Below are 22,753 nucleotides of genomic sequence, written 5' to 3'. Positions count from 1 at the left end.
TAAAAAAGCGAACCTAACTTTCCAAAATAGCTGTGTATGCACAATGTTTCTACGCCCAAACGTACCTAGATAGTGTAGATATATTATTTTCAAAATATTTTTAGCCAATTATTTGTCTGTAACTTGTATGGTATTGAATGTACTACTGGTTCCATACAAATTGTTGTCTTTTTTCATCCTTGTCTCATAGCTACGTAAAAGGCACTCAAATTTTTTTTTTTAATTTTTCAGAATCAAGAAGGTCTCCCAACGCACGTCCGCTACACCATATACTTCATGGTGAACGTGCTGCCACCGCTATCAATCATATTCTTCGTCGCCACCACGATATTAGGGTTCTATCTCATTATGAAACAGCTATTCTCGCACGAAATGAAAAGGTACATTCTGCCCTCCATATTGAATTTCAAAAAACAAAAAACTTCCAATTTAATTAATAATGGCGTATTAGCGTACGAAAAAGAAAACTTTTTGAAAAACGACTGTAAAAGTTAGTGATTGTACCTATACCTATTTTAAATAGGTATTTAAAAAATCAAGACAAGAGCTGTTTAGGTAGAGAGACATATTTTGGTTAAAAAAAAAACAGTTAAAATAACTGCAAGTAAAAAGCGTTACTGGATTTTATCAAGTACTTGATAAGGACTGGGACATTTGCTTTATTATTAGCAATAGATGCACCCCTTGATTGAGATGGCTCGTGAGATAGGGTGCGGGTTGCGGGAAGGTGAAGTGACGTTGAATTCCTTGATTTTTAACCGACTTCGAAAAAAGGAGTTGGAATATTTCCTTTTTTTATGTATGTTACCCGATTACTCTAAGACGCCTGAACCGATTTGGAATTTTTTTTGTTTGTCCTTTCAAAAAAAATCTTGGATGTATAAAATCGAAGAAAAATCTTGGTTGTATGAAGTCGGGTGAGTTTCACACTTGGATTTCTAGTTTCTTTTATTATACTCGCTCGACTCGACATTACACGTGTAGAAAAAAAAATATTTTTCACTCTTAGTGTTTGTGGTTTTTGAAGTCGGTTTTAATTTTCTTTTGAAATTTTTTTTACGCCATCAGTCACCTCCATCCACGCGTTCTATACATTCCTATCTCACGAGCTCAGTATAGTGGTAAGGTAGCGTATGAAGGCTAACTAACTTTCAAATTCCAAGGCAAACTTGGACGTCCAACGAAGCGTGTGTATAGGCACCATTACAATTACCAAAAAGTTTGCCTACTGCAATTTTCATTTGTTTTTCTATTGATTTCTATTACCTTTTTATTTTATTTTTATGTATACGAGTAATTTGTAATGTTCAGTGTAAGTACCTATATTTACTACGTGGTGGACATGACAATAATTTAAATTGTAATAATAACATTAAGTAGGATAAATAAAAATAGATAATGTAAAAAATAAAATGTTGCGAAGACTGAAACTAATCGAATCACATCAAAGAAATTTTTATAAGTACATAATAGGTATTAATATATAGGGTAAATGTACCAAATCCCGGTAGGAACAAATATTTACGGTGTAATAGTAAGGCTAAGAATCTAAAAATGTTACCTAACCAACAATCTAGAGTCTAGAGCAAGCTAAAAGATTTTTCTTACTTCACTGCTGGAATCCTCTGTATGTTTTCACGACGTCCCACAGCGGTAATAGTAGTTTAACGCTGTGGTTTTCTAAGCGGGAGGTCCCGGGTTCGATTCCTGGCTAGGGAAATTTCTAAATTGTCTCTGGTCCGGACTGGTGGGAGGCTTCTGTCGTGGCAAGAGCCTTGCCGTCAAGCGATTTAGCGTTCCAGTACGACAATGCCATGAAGAAACCGATAAGAAGTATGGATTTAATATTTCTGCCATAACATACCTACTCGTACTTTAGCCCGCTTCCATGCATCGTCATTCATCACTTACCACCAGATGCGACTGCAGTCAAGGGCTAACTTGTAAGGAAATTAAAAAAATCAGCAGTGTATGTTTGTTGGTTAATCGATTCCCACACTTGCCAAACCGCATTCTGGATTTTGATGAAGTCTCGTCGTCTTCGTCTCAGCGTTCCGCATGCAGGTAGGTATGGCAAACAAAAAAATTGAGTTGAAATTGAGTTTGGTAATAAATACAAGTGTAAATTAAAAATTTTCAACACCCCCGACAAATCATTTTCAAATAAATAATTATGTATATCTAGGCAATGTCCATCTTGACAGCTTGACATTTGTCAATTGACACTTGAATATTATGAACCTAAGGGTTATCTAACCTTCTTTTCTACAAGAAAACTAGAAAATAGCTGATAACTTTTAAACGGCTGAACCAATTTTTTTGGATTATAGCTAAGAACACTCTCGATCAAGCCACCTTTCAAACAAAAAAAAGTAAATTAAAATCGGTTCATTCGTTTAGGCGCTACGATGCCACAGACAGATACACAGATACACAGATACACAGATACACACGTCAAACTTATAACACCCCTCTTTTTGGGTCGGGGGTTAAAAAGAGCACATTGTGCTGATTCCGTAAATTATATATAACTACCTACTATTAGTTATCATTATTAAGATTTAAAAAATATATCATATAGTTAACTATGTATAAAAAATATGAACCGTTCGCCCCATGGTCATATTTCTATTTTGTTTATAGTTTCCAAACTTTATCTTGTTTTTAATTTTTTATTAGACAGGGTAAGTAGGTTACTACTAATGTGCAGAATATCATGAGACCTGGCCCCGGTAGCGTCACTGTATGCATAGGTACTTAGTGTGTATATTATTATCCATGCTAATATAAGAAATAAATGAGAATGTGTTTGTCTGTCAGCTAGATTTTCAAGGTCCATCCGTTTAACCGATTTCGACGAAATTTATTATTTTAACCCCTTAAGGATTGAATTTTCAAAAAACCTTTCTTAGCGAATGTCTAGATACCTCATAAATAGCTATCTGCACGCTAAATAGCCTGATCAGTCAATCAGTCAGCTTTTCCTTTTATATAAGTTCAGATTTTCAAAATTCCGACAGGAGGGAAGCCACAAAAGGTCAATTATTATAGTTATACCATAATATTGCCGTAAGTCGTAGGTATGTATCGAAAAAGTAAGCTGTAAGGTCTCATGTTATTTTACTTACTTTTGATTAAGTTGTAATTATAATATTGTAAATTATATTTTATAAAGTTTGTTCCTATAATATTAGGTGAAACCTGTAGTTGCTCATTGGTGTAGCTTTAAGAATAAAGATATTAAAACCTTTTTTGTTGTTTTATTGTTTACGTTTATTATTTGCCATCATGAAGCCCGAGAACCACCAATCACCAAGACAAGTGCATTGGCATAGGAAGGATCAATTATAGTTCCAATAAAAGTAATGTTTAGTTATAATAACTTTATTTTCTACAATTACATACAAATCGGTTTATTGCCACTGTAACAACAAAAACTGAATTATTACTTAGGTAGGTAGATACTAGATACATATACATTAGACAGGCAGACGCTTATCTGGGCCTTATTTTTACCTAGACAGACCTAGCCCATCGATTCTCTGTAAAAAATGTCATAAAATGAGATCTGGTCAATGAGAATTGGTCAGGCTTGCCCAATTTATTTAGGGCATCAATTCTGTCTTTTCCGTCTTGGTCGTCTTCTGCTATAGGTTGTAGAAGTAACTTTTGTTAATACATTTTAATTTTTAAGTTTTGATATCTTTTTCATACAAAAATTCATTATGTAATTGTAGTATATTAAAGTATGATTATATACTTAATTATATTACTAACGGCTAAAATAAATGATATATTAATACAAAAAAGAAATTATCCTACTGCAGCTAACAATAGTTGGGCGACATCCTCTCTGGGGGACCGAGCTGCTAGTAGCATGGTGACTCCCACGTTACTCGACGCGATCCGAGCCTTCACCAAGAACGGAGCACCCCCTCTAAATACACCCCCTCCTCTAATCTCCTTAACCGCGTCCCCGACTATCGTCGCTTTCGGCAACCCCAAGTATTCACATACAGACTTTGCAGCCGCATTCGGATCTTGTTCAGGAAGCGCATAAGTATCGGAAATCTCTGGGATGCCCGCCGCTCTATCCCACGTCTGGTCCCAATCCTCTCCCATTGATCTCGCGCGGATCTGGTCAGAACAACCCACATAAAACTCTTCCAAAGGATACGTATCCGCATAACCTTCTCCGGGATCCGGAATTCCAGTATTGGGATCACAATCCCGAACCACAAACTCTAACGTAGCCCCGAAAGTGCCCAAACTGTCCAAATAAGAACTCGGAAATTCGACTACTACGAAAACGCTCGCAGGTTTATCGTAAACGAGTTTCGGGCACGGGACGATAGACTTCACTTCGTAGTCGGGCGGACATTCTAATCTCACGTGGACCTGTTCCAATATTTGGTCACTCAGCGTGTTGATGCACTCAAACTGCAGTACAACGTGACGAACGAAAACGTGCTTCAGCAATCGTACGCGATATTCCGTTTCCGCCTCTGTCAACTCTACCGGGATGTTCGTCTTGAATATCGGACCGAGTTTTTCGATGCCAGGCACTTTAGTCAGCTGTTCTGAATAGATTTCCTCGATTGACATCTGTTTAGGTTTACGCACTTCGATCTCCACAACGTCCTCCTTCGTCTCTTTCTGTTCTTCGGTCGGCACGGTCATGATATCGAACGGTTCTTGCGGTTGATTGGCGATATGGTCTCGCAAAGCTCTTTCCAATAACACTGGGTTGGGTTTTGGAACATCAATAATGTAATCATTGATTAATTGTTGGTCATCCGTGTCTAGAATCGCGTTGTAGTAGATGGCTCGATCGCGGACCTCATCTTCGTCATCCAATTCGCAACGAGCGAGAAGAACTCTTATATTTGGCAACAGTTCAGGTCTTTGAGCTCCGAACTGTGCCACGGCAGAGACCGCTGCGGCCCGCACTGGGCCCGACTCTAAAATAACTCTATTGTAAATAAAACGGATGTACCGAGACGGTTGGCGGGATTTTGGTCCTTCGCGTCCGAGCAAATGTAGAATACGAACAGCCAATGCCGTGTGCTCACAGTCCTCGATAAATTCACATAAATGAGCCAATCCAGTCTCTTTAGCATCTGGGTTTTCTTCCACGAGGGCTATAATAGCGTCTGCGATCGCAGCTTTGTATTCAAGACCGCCTTCATCACGCAGCATGCCTGCCAAAAACGCAGCTAGCGATTGATGCTTCCTCGGGAATTTCTGGCACAAACGTCGAATAGCTTTGACAACCACAATTTTGAATTCATCAGAAATCTCTGACACAAAGCTAGATATTTGCTTCATCAGACGGTCGACTGAGCTTTCCGCACCTGTCGCCAACAGCGTGGTAACAGCTAATGTGGCTACTGATCTGTTTGGATCAGAAATGAGGTTCTCTAAGTCAACAGCACAAGCTGCAACTGCCGTTGGATGTTTGACTGTGAGCCGTGCTAATGTCCTGACTCCGGCCAATCTTAGGGCAGCTTTAGAAGAACCACAAAATAATTGCAACACAGAGACGGCGGCCGACGCTAAGTCCCTAGGAGTCTTTTTAAGGTTTAAAATTGCATGTGCTGCCTCATATAGAATCATTTCAGATTTGTGGCCCAAACAAGACTGTATGAACCTAATATATGGCTGTGCAGCTTCCGACTCATCATCTTCAATCAACTGGGCCACCATACGAATCAACAGGCACAGGGAATATTGGGATTTGAGGGTATATTTAGTAAGAGGAGTAATAAGTTTGACAGTAGACAGTTTATCATTCCTTCGGGTGCTGGCCAAAATGCCCAACGCATGATATGAAACCATTGCATTGTCAGAGTTCACCGCTTCCTGAAAAGAAAGGCAAAATTTGAATAATTTTCTTACTAATATAAAAAGTCCTAATAAAGCCTAACACCTACTTTGCTAAATTGAAGCACATAATTTAAGTTCTCGATACCTACTAGGAAACTATATCCATCAGTAATGAAATGCAGCACAAAGATCATTTGCTCACATATAATAAAAAAGATGATGCCCATGACTTCATCTGCATGGACATAGGATTTTAAAAATCCAATTGATCACACTTATAAGAAAATATACATAATCTTTATGTTACCTACATAAATAGATTCCTAAAATCATTATATTAGTACACTTTCACTTAAGACTTCATTGCCTTACCATCAGTGAGATTGTAAAGTATTAAAAATCTCTTATAAAAAAAAGTTAACAACTTGTGTTTAAATTTTTATAAAGTAATTAGTTCTACATGGAGTTATATACATTTATCTAATAACTAAGGCTTATAGGCAGACATATTTATGGCATTATACTGTATTTTTTAATGATTAACTATCAGTTAAAGATATTTTTCTTTCATTTTCATTTTCATCTTTCATTTTCACATTCGCAGCCAAACAACAATAAGTCAACAATAAGTTCTGTTGGTAAGTAGTTTTAATAAAAAGAATTCTGACCTGTGCTTCATTCGCCCAACGCCGTACCAAATCAGGGACACTAGATGACAAATGTATTGCAGACACCAGCGCGGCAGACCTCACTGCTGGGTTCTTATCAACTATCGCCTGTTTCATGTATCGTTCTATAGCTTGGAGCATTGTATTGTCAGTAATGCTGCACAGAGCTCGTATAGCCGCCGCGCGGTACAAATCTTCTTTACCAGTCATATCCTTCGTCAACGAAGACGTCACAATTATCACATCTTGAGCGAGCTTACTCAGTTCTTTGATACACAAGTACACCATCCGACGTAACATCACATCCTTCGATTGAAACAGCTTCGTGGTCGCGAAAAATGCATCTGTAGCTTCTTGGGTAGACAATTTCTCTCCCTGGTTGAGGAGGAATAAGATCTTCGTCAAAATATGAGAACATTTTCGTGGGTTCACAGGAGTCTCGTTAAAGTATCGCGCTTCTTGCAACACTATTGTTTTGTCCAAATTCTGGTAAGGGCTACCACCGCCATCTTCTTCTTCCTTCTTTTCACGCTTGAAAGAGCTCATTTTGAGCTTCTTTTTCGATATTATTAGGAAATTGTGAGGTGCCGACGAATACAGCTTAGTGACAATTACACGTCATATTTGTTTAGTTGTCATTTGTCAGTGTCACTTTGTAATCGGATATTATGACTATGTCGGATCGTGATCGGATACTTGTACACCTGAGAAAACAAATACGAACCGAGACCTCCTACTTTTTTGAGTCGCAAAAGGCGATTAAAAAATAAGCTGGATTTGAGAACTTCCTCTTCTTTCTTTTTGGAAGTCGGTTAAAAACATTGAAAACAGTAGTCGATTTTTGTCATGCTAATAAAATATTGCCAACCCACTTTCGATTTTACCATACAGCGTGGTTCATAAAGCTATTATAAGACAGGTCCATGGCGTAGTTGGTTTGGTTTGGTTTCTATTTGCACAGCGAAATAGAAACCTAAATAATAATAATCATTATTATTCAATATGGTTATCGAAATATTATATAATAATCATTATTATTTATTGAATTATTAAGAATAAGGTAGTTAGTAGTTACCTACCTACTTAATAATTAAGTTAAAGTAGTTAATGAGAATACGAAACTCATCAAGACTTGCTTGGTACAGAATAAAATGCCTTCAAGTAAAAAAAAATTTCCAAAGAGTACCCTACACAGCACACTACACTACGGAATTTTCGACATTCCACTGTCCACAGTAAAGGTATCTGCCCCACAGCCCAGACGGATTTTATGCGTTACAACGATTTGTTATTGATTTTTTGCTAAGGTTCAAATCCAGTTCTTTTTACCTGACAGCAGTTGATACCGTGGACTTAGCGTGGACAAAAATGTTCCAAATAGGATCGATTGACACCGACCGCAGCAGTCGAAAAAACGACGAAAACGTCCATGTGAATCCAATCTATAGGGAGGAAATCTGATCTTGTTTTCGCCATTTTCCAAATAAAAGTACCTATAGCTGATAGACGTAAAAAATAAAACTCCTTTTCATAAAAATGTTTAGTTTATTTTCGATTCCTAGATTGTTTTGTACAACCTTAAGAAATATTGCAATATTCGAATCCACCTACGAGCGAAGGCTTGAAAAAAATATTTTTTTTTCAAACACAGCAACATTTCTCACATGGAATTATACGATATTTACATCAGTCATTATATAAACGTAACGAAAGGCATTAAAACAGTTTAAAATAATAAAAGAACTACTTGCACTCTTAAAATTAATACCGGCTATCTGACTAATCTGATTTATATGTTTTGCACGAAAATATTTGCTACTATGAATGTGTGATAATCCGTGCACTGGTATAGTGAAGTGATAGCAACTGTTTTCATGCAAAACTTCAAAGGGGCTAAGACGAAAGGTTTGAATCATAATCATCATCATCATCATCATGATGAACCCATTGCCGGCTCACTACTGAGCCATGGCCAAACCCTTCTATTTTTGAGAGGATCCTGTGAATCTTTTCAGAAAGAGAAGGGTTTGGCCATAATCCACCATGCTGGCAAAGTACGGATTAGAAGATTAAAGGTGATCGCACACTTATCCGAGCCGAACGCATCGAAAGAGTAGAACGAGACGAATTTTAGAATTCTCTATATGAAATCTACTTCCGATTCGGACGATTCGACGTTCGTGCGAGGTTTCATGAGATTTCCTATACAGGATTCTAAAATTCGTTTCGTTCGGCTCGTTCAGCTCGGATAAGTGTGCGTTCACCTTTAACACAGCTTTGAGAACATTGTGGTCTGTGGAGAAATCTCAGACATGCAGGTTTCCTCACGACGTTTCACTTCTTATTATTGATAGAAGACATGATGATTCTCAATAAACTGGGTGCGGTTCTACTGAAGGGGAGAGGAGCAGAGACGTGTGTTTTCGACCAATAAGATTATTGTAAGATGATCTGATAAAGCATATAACCCTAATGAGGTAAGGGATTCTTTTGCAAAAAAAAACCCCCAATTGGTATATTGAATAAGTTTCTGCTCGGCTCCGCTTCAGGTACACGTATTTACACCAACTCCACTTCCGTAGAAATGGACGTAAGTTTGCGCCGCTGCTCCACTAGTTTCGTCTCCGCTTCAGTCTAAGCGCACCCTAAATTAACGACACCTTATAGAAAACCTGCCTGAGCCAACTTCAAAATAAATTCTCAAATGGATCCAGCCAGGAATCAAGCCCGAGACCTCTCACAAATACACACTGCCGCACTATTATATAGGTCATTATAAAACTAAGGCTCAAGGCATATCGGGCGAAGTGATGTGACGCGTTGCCGTCGATGCATACATAGCTTTGTAGACTTTATCCGTTTAATTTTAATATGGGTGCCTTCTGTCAATAGAGATGCCTACTTCTAATCAAGCGCGCTCCATCTTAGGCTGCATTATTATTTGCCAGCAAATCTAATTGCAGCTAAGCGCTATGTATATTCATATTTAAAATTAACACTTTAGATATGATGCGTTGTTGCGCTTCGACTACGCGCCAATATGCCTCGAGCCTATGAGGAAGTAATAACGAAATAGAAAAAAATGCCAATTCTGATAGGAATATTATCATCAACTTTCCTTTTATAAAACATTTCTCCCTTCAATTTAGAAAATATTTGTAGTCCGTACAAAATGAGAATTCACTCGCCATTTTAACTCTGTGTCAATGTCAAAAGTACTGTCACCTTTAAAATACGGACTAAAATCGTACTTTTGACATGACAGTTGATCAGAGTCAAAGTCAAAATCATTTATTCAAAGTAGGTACAATTGTACTCCTTTTGATGGTCCAAATTGTTAAATTTGTACGATATAATGATGCAAAGTTAAATCTCATTTTGTACGAAATATATATTCTATGGTTTATTCTATATTTTTGGCATATCTATACATAATTTACAGTTTTTGTTGCAAATTATACATGGCATAAATTACACTGAATTTTTCATTGACATGTATGATTTCAACAATTTGAAAAATAATAGTATGCAAGAGTAATTCTAAATAATTTGTACATTCTAAAAGGCCAAAGTGAATTTCTTTTTTTCATACAATAATATTCAGATAAAATTACCCATGTCAATAACTAAAAAAATCAATTATTAAGAAGTACTCTTTAAACATACATTTGAATAAAATTTCATTTTTAATTATTTAATGTATAAAAGCGTATTTTTATTCCTAACATTTACATCAATCAAAAATTAATTTTCACAGTACCATGTTAGTTTGGCGAGCATTGGTGTGTTTGTACTGATAAAAATTGCCATGTGGTTTTTACAGTTAAAGCAAGAGGGTTCACAGGGTCTTCAATCTAAAGGTGAACGCAGACTTATCCGAGCCGAGCGCGTCGAACGAAACGAATTTTAGAATTCTGTATATGAAATATTCTTCAGATTCAGACGATTCCACGCGGAGAAGTGTGCGAGGTTTCATGAGATTTAATATACAGAATTCTAAAATTGTTTCGTTCGACACTTTTGACGAGTTCAGCTCGGACAAGTGTGTGTTCACCTTAATACAAATATATTTTGTACCTACAAAACTTCTTAACAGCTTTGACCAATAAAATATTATGCTTAGCAAAAAATTAAAAGTATCACTTATCATATTTAAATAATAATTAAGTTCAAAACCAACTGCGGTAACAATTTTTATCAATCACCACTAACTAATCCACCATTTAATTCTTGTAGCTAACTTGCTCATAATAAAAAAGGGTTAAACTCTAAATGAAAATTGTCCAAGATAATTAGGTTTCTAGCTAACACTATCTACATATCAAGACTGATATAAAACATCTGTACATTATATTAATCACTTTTAATCACAAGTCACTTTTCACTCGTTTCTGAAATATAACAAGTGTAAATTAAAAATTTATAACACCCCGACAAGTGAAGGTTACAGTAAGAACTAGAAAAGAGCTGATAACTTTCAAACGGCTGAACCGATTTTCTTGGATTATATCTAAGAACATTCTCGATCAAGCCACCTTCCAAACAAAAAAAAACTAAACTAAAATCGGTTCATTAGTTTAGGAGCTACGATGCCACAGACAGATAAACAGATACACGCGGTAAACTTATAACACCCCTCTTTTTGGGTCGGGGGTTAAAAACTAGCAATATTTGTAATTGAGCCTCAATAGATCATTGGTTAAAGGAGCAGACTGAAATCCGAAAGGTTGGTACGGTTGAAACCTCACCCGTTGCACTATTGTCGTACCTATTCTAGTACAAGCTTAATGCTCAGTTGGAAAGGAAAGGGGAATATTGGCCATGACAAAACATGGCTAATATTCTTTTTTTCAAAGAAAATTATCAGGGCTTCCAATGCTGCTTTTAGACACTGATTCAGATTCACATTGAACTCCACAGCTCCAGATACTTTGTAGTAGATAATTCACTTGGATCAGCCGAACACTTTTATATTTCAAAAACCGAGTATCCCTCAAGTGTTAATTTTAAAACACCATCACTTTAAGTCGGTCACTTCACTTATTTCACTGTACAAGTCACTTTCACTTATTCACTGTCACATGTTTAACCATGTCTGCGATGCGCGCGCAACGCACGCATGTTTCACTCGTGGGTGTAGAAGATTAGCTGTGGGTTGGAGTCGTCGGGTGACACCTCCAACTGGACGTACTGGGGTGTGTGCGTTCTTGCTGACTCGTAATTGGTACCGGTACTCCTTGAGAGCGAGTTTCTTGATCTGGGAAAATAATAACGAGTTCAAAACAGATATTAACACATTCTAAGGGCATTTTTTTATGAATCCTGGGCCCATTTTGCTCAACAGTGATGAGAGCTGTTATACAAAAGCTACAATGTATTTACTTTCATTATATGGCAGCTAAGTTCAAATCCAGCGTGAAAATTAATAAGTTTAAATATTTTAATGAATTTTTTAAAAGTACCAAACACCATTTTCATTATCCGTAAAAACTGCATGTTTTTATGGTACTTGCAGGGCTGACATCTCTTTTCTCCAGTGGTTTACAGAGTTCTTTCTGCCCATAACGAAAATTGAAGTGTGTGATATAAGCTTTCATTTTATGGGCAAGTGGTTTTTATCACATTTCACACTAATATTTTTATAAATATTATATAATATTTATTAATAATAATATTCGCCTTTATAGGCGATGTATTGTTTGTATGTTTCTTACTCTTTCACGCAAAAACTACTGAACGGTTTTGGCTGGAAATGGAGATGGATAATATCCTGGATTAGCACATAGGCTACTTTTTATCCCGGAAAATCAAACAGTTCCCACGGGATCTTTGAAAACCTAAATCCACGCGGACGAAGTCGTGGGCATCCTTAGTTGGATATAAAATAAAAAAGAATAAAAAAATCTTTATTGACAAGAAGTTTAACAGTCGTTTTGCCTTAGGCCTCCACACTAGGGAACCTATATCGTGGAGACCTTACAAATCATTGTAAGGTCTCCATGATCTAGCCAACTTGTCCTATCCTCCTTTATTATCATGTGTTAGTGCGACCACGTGAAATCTCAAATGAGCGATCCGCACGAGCATTCTGAAAGAGCAATTATTATTACTATGTGAGATGGTATACTGACTTGGCTTTGGCGTGTGTGAGTATGTGCGACTTGAGGTTGGTGCTCTGCGCGAACTTCTTGTTGCAGCCGTCGAACGGACACACGTACGGCCGGTCGCCCGTGTGGATCCGCACATGCGTTCTGAAACATTTAAACATGCTATGAGTTATTCTTCTTTTCTTCTCTATATCTTATTATTCTTCTTTGTACGGCTTTGTAATCCCCAATAATTCCGCTGTCAATTCAGTGGAGAAAACAGGAATCTCAAACGTTTTTGACGTTTCAAACGAGGTCTTGTATTCGATTTTCGGCAGGCGTGATTTGGGAATTTTATGTTTTCTAAATATCGCGGGTCTGGCTGGTGGGAGGCTACGGCCGTGGCTAGTTACCATCGACCAAAGCCGTGCCGTCAAGCGATTTAACGTTCTGGTACGATGCCGTGTAGAAACCGATAAAGGGTGTGATTCATCACACCCTTTATCGGTTTTCTTTAACTGCCACACCCCTTCCAAGTTATCCCGCTACCATCTTAGACAATAACATCACTTATCACAAAGTGAGATCGCACCGAAAAGGGGCGAGTGTTACCAAAAACTGCCACAAGTTCCAAGTTAGCTCACTACCATCTAAGACTACATCATCACTTACCACCAGGTGAGCTCGCAGCCAAGGGCTAACTTGTAATAGAATAATAAAAACATACCTGAGATTGAAGTCCAGTGAGAACCGTTTTCCACAACCTTCGAACGTGCACTGGAATGGTTTCTCCCCCGTGTGAACCAACTGATGCCGTTTTAACTTTGAACTTTCTACAAATGCTTTACCTGAAAATACAAACAAAAATGTTTTTTAACAAAATCGTACAAATAATCACTACCCATATTATAACTGTGAGGCTTTGTTTGTTAGATTTTTGGTTTGTCCTTCAATCACGTCACAACGGAGCATGGATAGTGATTAAGACCAAGAGGTGAGGGGAGTGAGGGTGTGTGTGTGTGTATGTGTGTGTTACAGTAACCATCCAATACTGTAGGAAACATGCGTCAGTTCAATGGTATAGGAACTTACCACATTCAGCACACACATGCACTCTTGGTCCGTGTGTGTGAAGGTGTTTCCTCATCGCTGAGTTGTCTCGGAACATTTTGGTACAGCCTTTGTGTGGACATGCTGAAAAACAAAAATTACTTATTTATTGTAAGGAAACCCTGGTAATGAACCTGCATTTTTTTAAGCACAATCGAAGGTGTCACACGCAAACGTGTACACTCTGTACAGTCTTCACTTTTTAAAACCGTATGAACTTTGAAAACTGGAGTTTTATCTTTGTTACTATTGATTGATGTATCTTCACGCAAGTGCCAACCACCACTGTACAAAGGAACGATGTGCGAATGTGAATAAATAGATAATTATAATCAATAGACAAACATGAATTCTTGTATTCTAGCTGGCAATTTTCATTTTCAAAAATATAAAAATCGTTCCCACACGAAGTGATCCGTACCATGGTGCAAGAAATAACACTTAATTTTTTTACTCCGCTTATTACGGTTCACGAGATACAGCCCGTTGACGGACGGACGAACGGATATACGAAGAGCCGAGGCTTAGTCATAGGGTCCCGTTGGCAAATTGGGAACACTAAAAAACGTGTTTTGTTTACAAGTGTTTAAAGTAAAAATTAAAGAGTATTTAAAGGAAGTTAGATATTATACTAATTACCTATCGTTCTATCTGAGGATTCTGGGGAAGGTTTCTTTAGCCTAATTTTGTGTCCTGGACGAGCAAACTCTGCTAACTGCTTTGGATCCGAAAGATCTAAACCTGGAACATAAAAAGTATTAAATTAATGATTATAGAATAGAATAGAATAGATTTTTATTCAAATAAACTTTTACAAGTGCTTTTGAATCGTCAAATAATTTACCACTGGTTCGAAATGCCGCTCCTACCGAGAAGAACCAGCAAGAAACTCGGCGGTTGCTCTTTTCAATTGTTCAATTTACAATAATATTCTATACTATACAAGCAATTGCAGACCCGCGCATTATGTCAATCAATACCCGTATTATCAATGCGAAACCGTGTTTGTTGATTTGTCCTTCAATCACGATGCAACGGCGCAACGTATTGGCATGATTTTTGCATGAATACAGTTAAACACTTACAGAGTGACACACTACTTTTTATCTCGGAAAGTCAGAGTTCCCACGGGATTTTACACACTTATATCCACGCGAGCAAAGTCGCGAGCATCAGCTAGTATTTTCATATAGTCAACATTCTATATCCATAAATGTGAAAATGTGTCTGTGTGTCATCTTTTCAAGACTCATACATTACACTGATTTTAATAAAAGCTAGAGATAGCGTGCATACCAGAGATGGACATAGATTTTCCAGAATAAAAAATAGTCTATGAATTCCAAAGTAAATTAAAAAAAAGAAATCTAAATCCACATAGAGATAGTTGCAGACATCATCGATTTGGTACAGAGAAGCTTGCATGCTGGACACAGACATAGCCTACTTTTATCTCTGAAAAATCAAAGAATCATAGGACCTACATAACATCATCTAGCACTATTATAATTATTATGTGTCTGTATTGATCTTTAGCAATTACCAATAAACTAAACTTAGTTTATTATATATATATATATATATATGTTTATTATATTATAGTAATTACCAATAAACTAAACTTAGTTTATTGGTAATTACTATACTTAAATCTTTACCTGGCATAGAGACCATAGTGTCATTTCCCAATACATTCTTCTTTCCCGTCATGTATTCTGTATAGTCAGGATCGGGTTCTGGATTTGATCCATCATCTGAAAGTAAAATACTGTCACAAAAACTTTAAAGATGCCAGCGCAGACAAATAGTGGCATACTACTTTTATATTTAAAAACACTATCCACACTGATATTATAAATGCGAAAGTGTGTGTGTCTGTCTGTTAACTTTTTACTGTCAATCTGCTTAGCTGATTTTGACAGATTTAGGTACAAAGATAGCTTGCATCCCGGGAATGGACATAGGCTACTTTTTCACACACACACACGCACAAACACACACACGCACAAACACACACACGCACAAACACACACACGCTCAAACACACACACGCACGCAGGCACGCACTCACACACGCACGCACGCACGCTCTCACGCACGCACGCACGTGCGCACGCACTTCCGCATGTATGCACGCACGCACACGCACGCAAACAGTTGGGTTAAAACAAAATTGTTACCATCATCCTCTCCTGTGGCCCACATAGTAACAGAAAATTCTCCTTCCATGGTTTTGATCTGGACCTGTTTCTGTTCCCACTTGCGCGCGGCGCGACCTGTATTGCCTTCCATAAGGCCCATGGGGACTTCTCCTGAAAAACAAACAATTATTTCTATTAATTTTTAGGATTCTGTATCTCCAAAGAAAAAAAGAAACCCTTATAGGATCACTTGTCTGTCTGTCTGTCTGTCGTGTCTATCAAGACCCGTCAAGGGAATCAAAACCTACAGGGCACTTCCCTTTGACCTAGAATGATGAAATTAGGCAGGTAGTAATGTTTTATAGCACAATTAAAACTTGAAGCAGATACATTTTGTATTAAAGTTTTTATGAGACTATATCTTTTATCATACTCACCAATAGGCATAAGGTGTTGTATATTGTTAGTGTGACCGACGTTCAAGCGAGGTCTGCCGCGACCTCTTCTGAAACAAACGACAATTAAGTCATCATAATAATGATGGTGGTCATTTTAAGTAGTTTTTTTTTTCAATCATGTCGATAGATATGAGAAAAAAGTCATTTGGCGTAAAGTTACTTTTGTATTTGGTGTATTGTAGATCCCCCAAAAGTCCCTTTTGCATTTGGTGTATTGCAGATCCTCCAAAAGTCACTTTTGCATTTGGTGTATTGTAGATCCCCCAAAAGTCCCTTTTGCATTTGGTGTATTGCAGATCCTCCAAAAGTCACTTTTGCATTTGGTGTATTGTAGATCCTCCAAAAGTCACTTTTGCATTTGGTGTATTGTAGATCCTCCAAAAGTCACTTTTGCATTTGGTGTATTGTAGATCCTCCAAAAGTCACTTTTGCATTTGGTGTATTGTAGATCCTTCAAAAGTCACTTTTGCATTTGGTGTATTGTAGATCCTCCAAAAGTCGCTTTTGTATTTTGTGTATTGTAGATCCTCCAAAAGCCACTTTTGCATTAGTGTATTGTAGATGCCCCATTCCCAAGAATGATCCGGTGTCGGAGTGAAACATGCATTGAGTGTATTTTGGGGATCTGCATGGTAGTGGTGTGTATTGCTTGCATGTTGGCTGGCTTTTTCTGCATGTTAAGCAGTGGGATGGGTGGGCGGTGCATGTCTGTCAGTACCGCCGACGTTAATATAACTCCGTAATGGTACCTGCTGGTGGATGGTGGCATTTGGTAGACGGGGTCGTAGGGCGGGTGCAGCGGGTCGTCGCCCGGCATGCCCGGCAGGATCACCTCCTCGCTGCCCACTGAAATCGTGAAGTCTGTCAGCACCACCGACGTTAATATAACTTAGAGCCTTGATAGCTCAACGGTTGAGGAGCGGACTGAATTCCGAAAGGTCAGCGGGGTTCAAACCCCACCCGTTGCGCTATTGTCGTACCCACTTGTGGCACAAGCTTTACGCTTAATTGGAGGGGAAAGGGGAGTATTACGTTACGCTACGTTTTCACGGCCCAACCGCCGAACCGATTTTAATGGGTACAGACATGGGATACATCCTGGGGAAGGACATAGGCTACTTTTTATCCCGGAAAATCAAAGAATTCCTACAGGATTTTAAAAAACCGAAATCCACGCGAGCGAGACCGCAGGCATTCTCTAGTTATTGAATACCAGCTTCACCGTTATAGTAATTTAGTAGGTACAGACCACTGAATAAGTTACTCCAATGTACCAGCATAGAAATCTTATTTTTGTATGGCGCGAAAATGTATCTGCCAATCATTACATTTTTTTCTTAACAGTATTTTAGAAACCTCATGTGGTTAGTACTTAATTAAATTAAGTAAATAGATTAAGAGTTAATATTGTAAGTTAGTGTGTTAGTTAACTTGTTAATGCATTAGTTTGGGATGGACCTCATAATTTTGGTGAAGCTTCCACCAGAATTGTTATAAAAAATAGCTATCACTGAATCTACTTATTCTGACAGACAATGAACTTAATCTGATCTAGACGCATGAAATTTTTACCATTTCTTTACATAACATAGGTGAACACTAAGGAAAGATTTTTCTATCAAAGTTTATCATTTTTTCAGCTAAAAATATAGATGGTTTTAAATACAAAAGTGTCAGTTGAATTCGCGATTTTAAGGTCATAGCTCATTAGAACTACCTAGCATCCGACCTGCACCACCTCAACTCGTGTGGCTAGTATTCTTTATATGGACTTGTATGGGCATACGTTCACTACATTAACTGCGTAATGTCAACGGGTCCTCTCGCTCGCTGAGGCTACAGAGGTTGTTATAATGAGCGTATGTCCATAGAAGTATATATGAATACTAACTGCACGAGGCAAGGCGGTGCAGGTCGTAGGCCGGGTGGTTCTAATGAGCTATGACCTTTATTCCAAAAATGCTTCAGTATGTGTTAGAGTATTAGTTGTAACAGTGTTGACAGTTCTTATTAGATTTTGCATGGAAATATTAAACCTTTAACAAGGCTCCCTCCGTCACTCGTTTCATACAATCGTAATTCCAATTTCATTTTAATATTAAGCAACCAAAGTCCATGAAATTTTGCAGACATATTCTAGAAACTAATATCTGTGTCTGTGGTGTTTTAGATTTTTCTAAAAATATGAAGTTTTAAAATTACAGGAGCTCAAAGATTTGTATGAAATTTTTTAAGACCATGTAACTTTGAAACCGAATATTTTAAAAGAAATCTGGAAAACCACAGACATAGATATTAGTTTCTAGAATATGTCTGCAAAATTTCATGGACTTAGGTTGCTTAATATTCAAATGAAATTGGAACTACGATTGTATGAAACGAGTGACGGAGAGAGCCCTCTTAAAAGAAAAGTTTAAACATATTATGCATGTGTTACCTTCCTCCAAATGCTGCATACCAATCACTTGCTCCTCCACTTCCTCGTACTGGTCATCAGTTATATACTCTTCATACTGCACTGTCTCTATTTCCTCATACTGTAACAAGTGATCCATACTGATATTATAAATGCTAAAGCGTGTCTGCCTGTCTGCTAGCTTTTCACAGCCCAACAGCTACTAACAGAGCCTAATATATCCAGGGAAGGGCATATGCTACATATCCCAGAAAATCAGAGTTCCCACAGGATTCTTGAAGGTCCATCCGTTTAAGCGATTTATATGGGTACAGAGGTAGCTTGCATCACCCATGAAAAAAAATTACTTTTTGACGAACTTCTGCTGTCCCTATTATTTCTTCTGATACAATGAAATGATTCTTACATGCAATTGATTCAATTGACATAAAAAAAAATTGTCAATTTCATTGATTTTTATGGACAACTCACGCTTGATCAAAAAATGACTGCAAAAATTGTTTTGCAGTCATTTTTTGCAAAAAATACCTAATGTTTCCTAAGACAGTTTCCCTGTCTCATATGGTTTTTAAAGGTTTTCTCAAAAAAGCTTATTATACAATCGAAGATTATGTAAATGTCAAAAAAGCTTGGATCTGACTCGCTCCAGCAATACACGGCGCTGCAATTGCTTGTATACAGTATGGCATCTTCTTCTTCTTCTTCTCTCTGGGCTGGTTTCCGCACTTAAACGTTTCCGTCTGTTGTGCGTGCGTTGCCCCTCCCCGCCGAAGTGACATATTATTGTAAATTGAATACTTGAAAAGAGCAACCGCCGAGTTTCTTGCTGGTTCTTCTCGGTAGGAACAGCATTCCGAACCAGTGGTAGATTATTTTGACGATTCGAAAGCACTTGTAAAAGTTTACTTGAATAAAAATAATTTGAATTTAAATTTTTATTTCCGCATACTGTCCCAGTTAGAAAAACACACTGTATAGATTAATTTAGATAGTAAATATACTTAGATTATAGATTAATTTTGTGGTGTACAACGAAAGTACATAATATATTCATTCATTCATTCAATAACTGTATATGTTTAGTATCACCCACTCTTACAAGTGTAACCTTAACATGCATTACCTTAACTCCAACTTGGTCATCTCCATCTATTTCTGCCATACCACCATGCGAGCCTATCTCCACCTCACACATTATCTCTTGATTCATCATCTTCACCTAACTCGAGGCCTGAGCCTATCTGTAAATGTGCAATAATAAAAATAATTAATGTTTGTAAGTTTTCATTATCTATACAATGTTTATATTCACACATTGTTCATATGGATGAGTTGAAACTTTGTACAGTAGTTGTTGGCACTTGTTAGACACATGACACACACAAGTGCTGATATTGGCAATGTAATGTACAATAAGTGGCACCTGAGTTGTATTGTGTTGCATCATATTATACTAGATTTGTATGAAAATATCAGAACAATACAGTGGACCCCCGGTAATCCGACAAACGTTTTGCAGGACATTGTCGGACTATCGAATTTGTCGGATTATGGAGTACTGCCTAAGACCCCCTATAATCCGGAATTTTTTACAAAAGAATACCTTGTAATCCGACAAATTACAAATCCAATGATAAGATTCTATATGTCATACATACAAACAAATCAGTACAAATCATACTACAATAATGTAGCTTTCTATTGGTAAAGAATTTTCAAAATCGGTTCAGTAGTTCTAGAGATTACTTCCTACAAGCAATTTGCAAATACCTCTTTATAATATTAGTAAGTACATTGTAGTAATAAAGATAATTTTATTTAAGGTGGATGCCACAGGTCAGCCTGCAAAATTCAAATTAGTTTTTTTGCAAATTGTAAACTAATACGACAACGTAGGCTTATGGCATTTTAATCGCGCCAATAGCATCATCCTCACAGGTTTATATAAAAATCTTTACTTGAAAGAAATTAGCTCTAGTATCGACTAAGTCTCACAAATTAGTCGATACTAGGGCTATATTTTTTATTTTTTATAAGTACATAAATATTTTCAGTCAAGATTTTTTAAATCGCGATATAGGCTTGCGTTTGACGACAACTATATACATAATAGATTCACAGAGCTATACAACTAAAGGTATGCTTACACGGGCAATTGAAATTCTGCAATAACAATATTCTGCACTAAGCAATTTACTGCAATATCCAACAATACCTGAAAATTTCTGCAATGTTATGCAAAATAATTTGCTCCACTTATTGCCCCAGATTGATCCATTCATGTTGCCGAGCGACAATTGCTTAAAAAATTGCCCATGTAATTGCACTAATTGCTAGAATGACCATTACTGTTATTCTAGTAAATAGTGGTTACTTTAATATTTTCTAAATATACAGTTATTTGAAATGCTAGTAATTATGACTTGATTAATTAATTGTTTGGATACTTTTTTAATGATGTCTGTTATAATGTTGGTGCCTTTTTCCAAGCATAAAAGAGTTTATTTAAACCAGTAGACATAATATGAAATGAACTAACTATATAATTTAGTTTGTGAAAATATTTTATGATTTGTATTTTTGTTTTGAAAAGAATAGTTACTTTAAAGTTAATACCTATATTTTCTTATCTGTAGAGTGTAGGGTCTGTGCCTGTCATATTTAGAAATACTGTCACTTTTTGTTTACAAAGGTTGACTGAAATTTGCATTCTCAATAATCATCAAAAATGAACTTTATTACGAGTTAATTCCAGTTATTTTTAGATTATAGCTTTGCAAATAACGGAAAACAGTTTACAGTATGTTTTGGATGTCGATAAGCGCGAATGGGCGTCACACATTCCGAACTAGTTTTGCTGTAAGCAAGTGTTTATATCAAGTTACAAATCAGCCCACATGCTTAATTAATTTAACAAGTCCTTCGACGCGCCCTATTACTGCTTATAATAATGAAAATATTGGAAAGAATACAGAATAATTATTGAAAGTACATCGGTTGGTTAGTTGACATAGAGACCGGCCGGGTACACGAACGATTTTTCCAACAATTATATAAAACGACCACGCCAATCTTTCACAAGACCAACCTCCGTTGTTTGACCTTCATTTCTATTGCCCCTTGGACTCGTCTCTGGGTGTAAATACACAGAAATTGGGAAACACTTGTTACAATGTGTCAAAAAGTATGATTGTTTTTGGGGGAATTAGTTTACCTTTATTTAGATTATAACAAAAGCTGCACGGCCCCCTGGAGTCAAATATGGATTCTTGCGTAGGCACGAATTTTTTCCCAGCTATTTTCACTGCAAACAATGGCACACACTTCAGTGAAAAAAAGTTCAATATTTAGTGTTCAAAAATATTTGAAATTTACGCGAAAATGTTTATAAAATATGTCCGACTAAACATGGCGTCCAAAGATGTCCGACAAATTTCAATATGGCGACGCAAAATGGACGCCCGCTCCCATTGCCGAAACTGCGTCAAAAGAAAAACTAAAAAGCAGCAACACCCTGAACTTCAAAAAAATATAGTATAATGTTGCCCTTTGATAAAAATATTTTATTTTAGTTTTATACTTAAACTTATGAAATTATTCATAATTATTTACTATTATATAATTTGAAAACAATTATTTAGAGAATAAAATATATAATACCTATTAGCGCCATCTAAGTAGCATCTCGGTAGGTGCTCAGTATTGTTACAAAAATTAGTGTTGTGAGCTAAGGTTCTATATTTTGCTTGTGCATATTATATAAATAGGTTGTTGCTTCTGTTGTTATTTTGACGTGACAACGTCTTATAATTCGATAGAGCCGGCTGCACGCACGAAAAAACATGACTCATGCGGCGTTACCTCGCTCTGAGGCGTTCCATGTAAGGCTTGAAGTGCAAGCGAGAGCGCGGAACGAGCGACAAAGAAGCACAATCGGCCTTTGTTGTCACGTTCAACTATCGTCAGTAAACCGACTTTACAGACAACCAATTTTTTCACTGGTTTTGGAATTCGTACATACTGGAAGCATTCGGTAGTGGAGTGCAGT

The 22,753-nt window shown here is 37.1% G+C and overlaps 3 protein-coding genes across 7 annotated transcripts in view; 1 reads left to right on the top strand and 2 right to left on the bottom strand.

Moving 5' to 3' along the window:
* The window catches only part of LOC123870936 (lysosome membrane protein 2-like), a 60,512-nt gene extending 58,424 nt beyond the window's left edge, over nt 1–2,088 (top strand). For both annotated transcript variants that reach the window (XM_045914441.1, XM_045914442.1), the window contains one exon: nt 232–2,088. In XM_045914441.1, the coding sequence (XP_045770397.1) occupies nt 232–495 (264 nt within the window). In that variant the 3' untranslated portion in view covers nt 496–2,088. The remainder of the gene's footprint in view (nt 1–231) is intronic.
* Nucleotides 2,089–3,368: 1,280 nt separating this feature from the next.
* Nucleotides 3,369–7,121, bottom strand: LOC123870935 (coatomer subunit gamma). Its single transcript, XM_045914440.1, has 2 exons — nt 6,495–7,121; nt 3,369–5,862 (listed from the first exon to the last, which is right to left on the bottom strand). Exons 1-2 carry the CDS (start codon nt 7,038–7,040, stop codon nt 3,814–3,816), a joined length of 2,595 nt encoding a protein of 864 aa, XP_045770396.1. The 5' UTR covers nt 7,041–7,121; the 3' UTR covers nt 3,369–3,813.
* Nucleotides 7,122–11,497: 4,376 nt separating this feature from the next.
* LOC123870941 (transcriptional repressor protein YY1-like) lies at nt 11,498–22,220 on the bottom strand. 4 transcript variants are annotated; one of them, XM_045914450.1, is made up of 12 exons: nt 21,920–22,220; nt 19,829–19,946; nt 18,727–18,826; nt 17,039–17,150; nt 16,269–16,336; nt 15,871–16,002; nt 15,349–15,444; nt 14,330–14,431; nt 13,673–13,774; nt 13,308–13,428; nt 12,626–12,745; nt 11,498–11,751 (listed from the first exon to the last, which is right to left on the bottom strand). In XM_045914450.1, the coding sequence occupies exons 2-12, from the start codon at nt 19,916–19,918 to the stop codon at nt 11,619–11,621; spliced, it is 1,176 nt and encodes a 391-aa protein (XP_045770406.1). In that variant the 5' UTR covers nt 19,919–19,946; nt 21,920–22,220; the 3' UTR covers nt 11,498–11,618. The 4 variants fall into 4 exon arrangements, with proteins under 4 accessions (XP_045770406.1, XP_045770407.1, XP_045770408.1 ...); XM_045914451.1 differs by having other exon boundaries at nt 16,269–16,333; XM_045914452.1 differs by having other exon boundaries at nt 17,039–17,135; nt 21,920–22,219.
* Between the last annotated feature and the right edge of the window lie 533 nt (nt 22,221–22,753).

Source organism: Maniola jurtina, chromosome 13, assembly GCF_905333055.1.
Source record: "Maniola jurtina chromosome 13, ilManJurt1.1, whole genome shotgun sequence".
Taxonomy (NCBI): domain Eukaryota; kingdom Metazoa; phylum Arthropoda; class Insecta; order Lepidoptera; family Nymphalidae; genus Maniola; species Maniola jurtina.
Note: the sequence above shows the minus strand (reverse complement) of the source record. Positions and strands in the feature narration are given on the sequence as shown.

Bases quoted from the DNA above. Each gene is read 5' to 3' on its own strand.
- LOC123870935 (XM_045914440.1), bottom strand. From the start codon at position 7,040: ATGAGCTCTTTCAAGCGTGAAAAGAAGGAAGAAGAAGATGGCGGTGGT. The intron at 5,863-6,494 runs GTCAGAATTCTT...CTTTCTTTTCAG, and splicing joins GTTGGGCGAATGAAGCACAG to GAAGCGGTGAACTCTGACAA.
- LOC123870941 (XM_045914450.1), bottom strand. From the start codon at position 19,918: ATGATGAATCAAGAGATAATGTGTGAGGTGGAGATAGGCTCGCATGGT. The intron at 16,337-17,038 runs GTACCATTACGG...CGTTTGTTTCAG, and splicing joins ATGCCACCATCCACCAGCAG to AAGAGGTCGCGGCAGACCTC. The intron at 11,752-12,625 runs GTCAGTATACCA...TTATTTTCCCAG, and splicing joins CTCACACACGCCAAAGCCAA to ATCAAGAAACTCGCTCTCAA.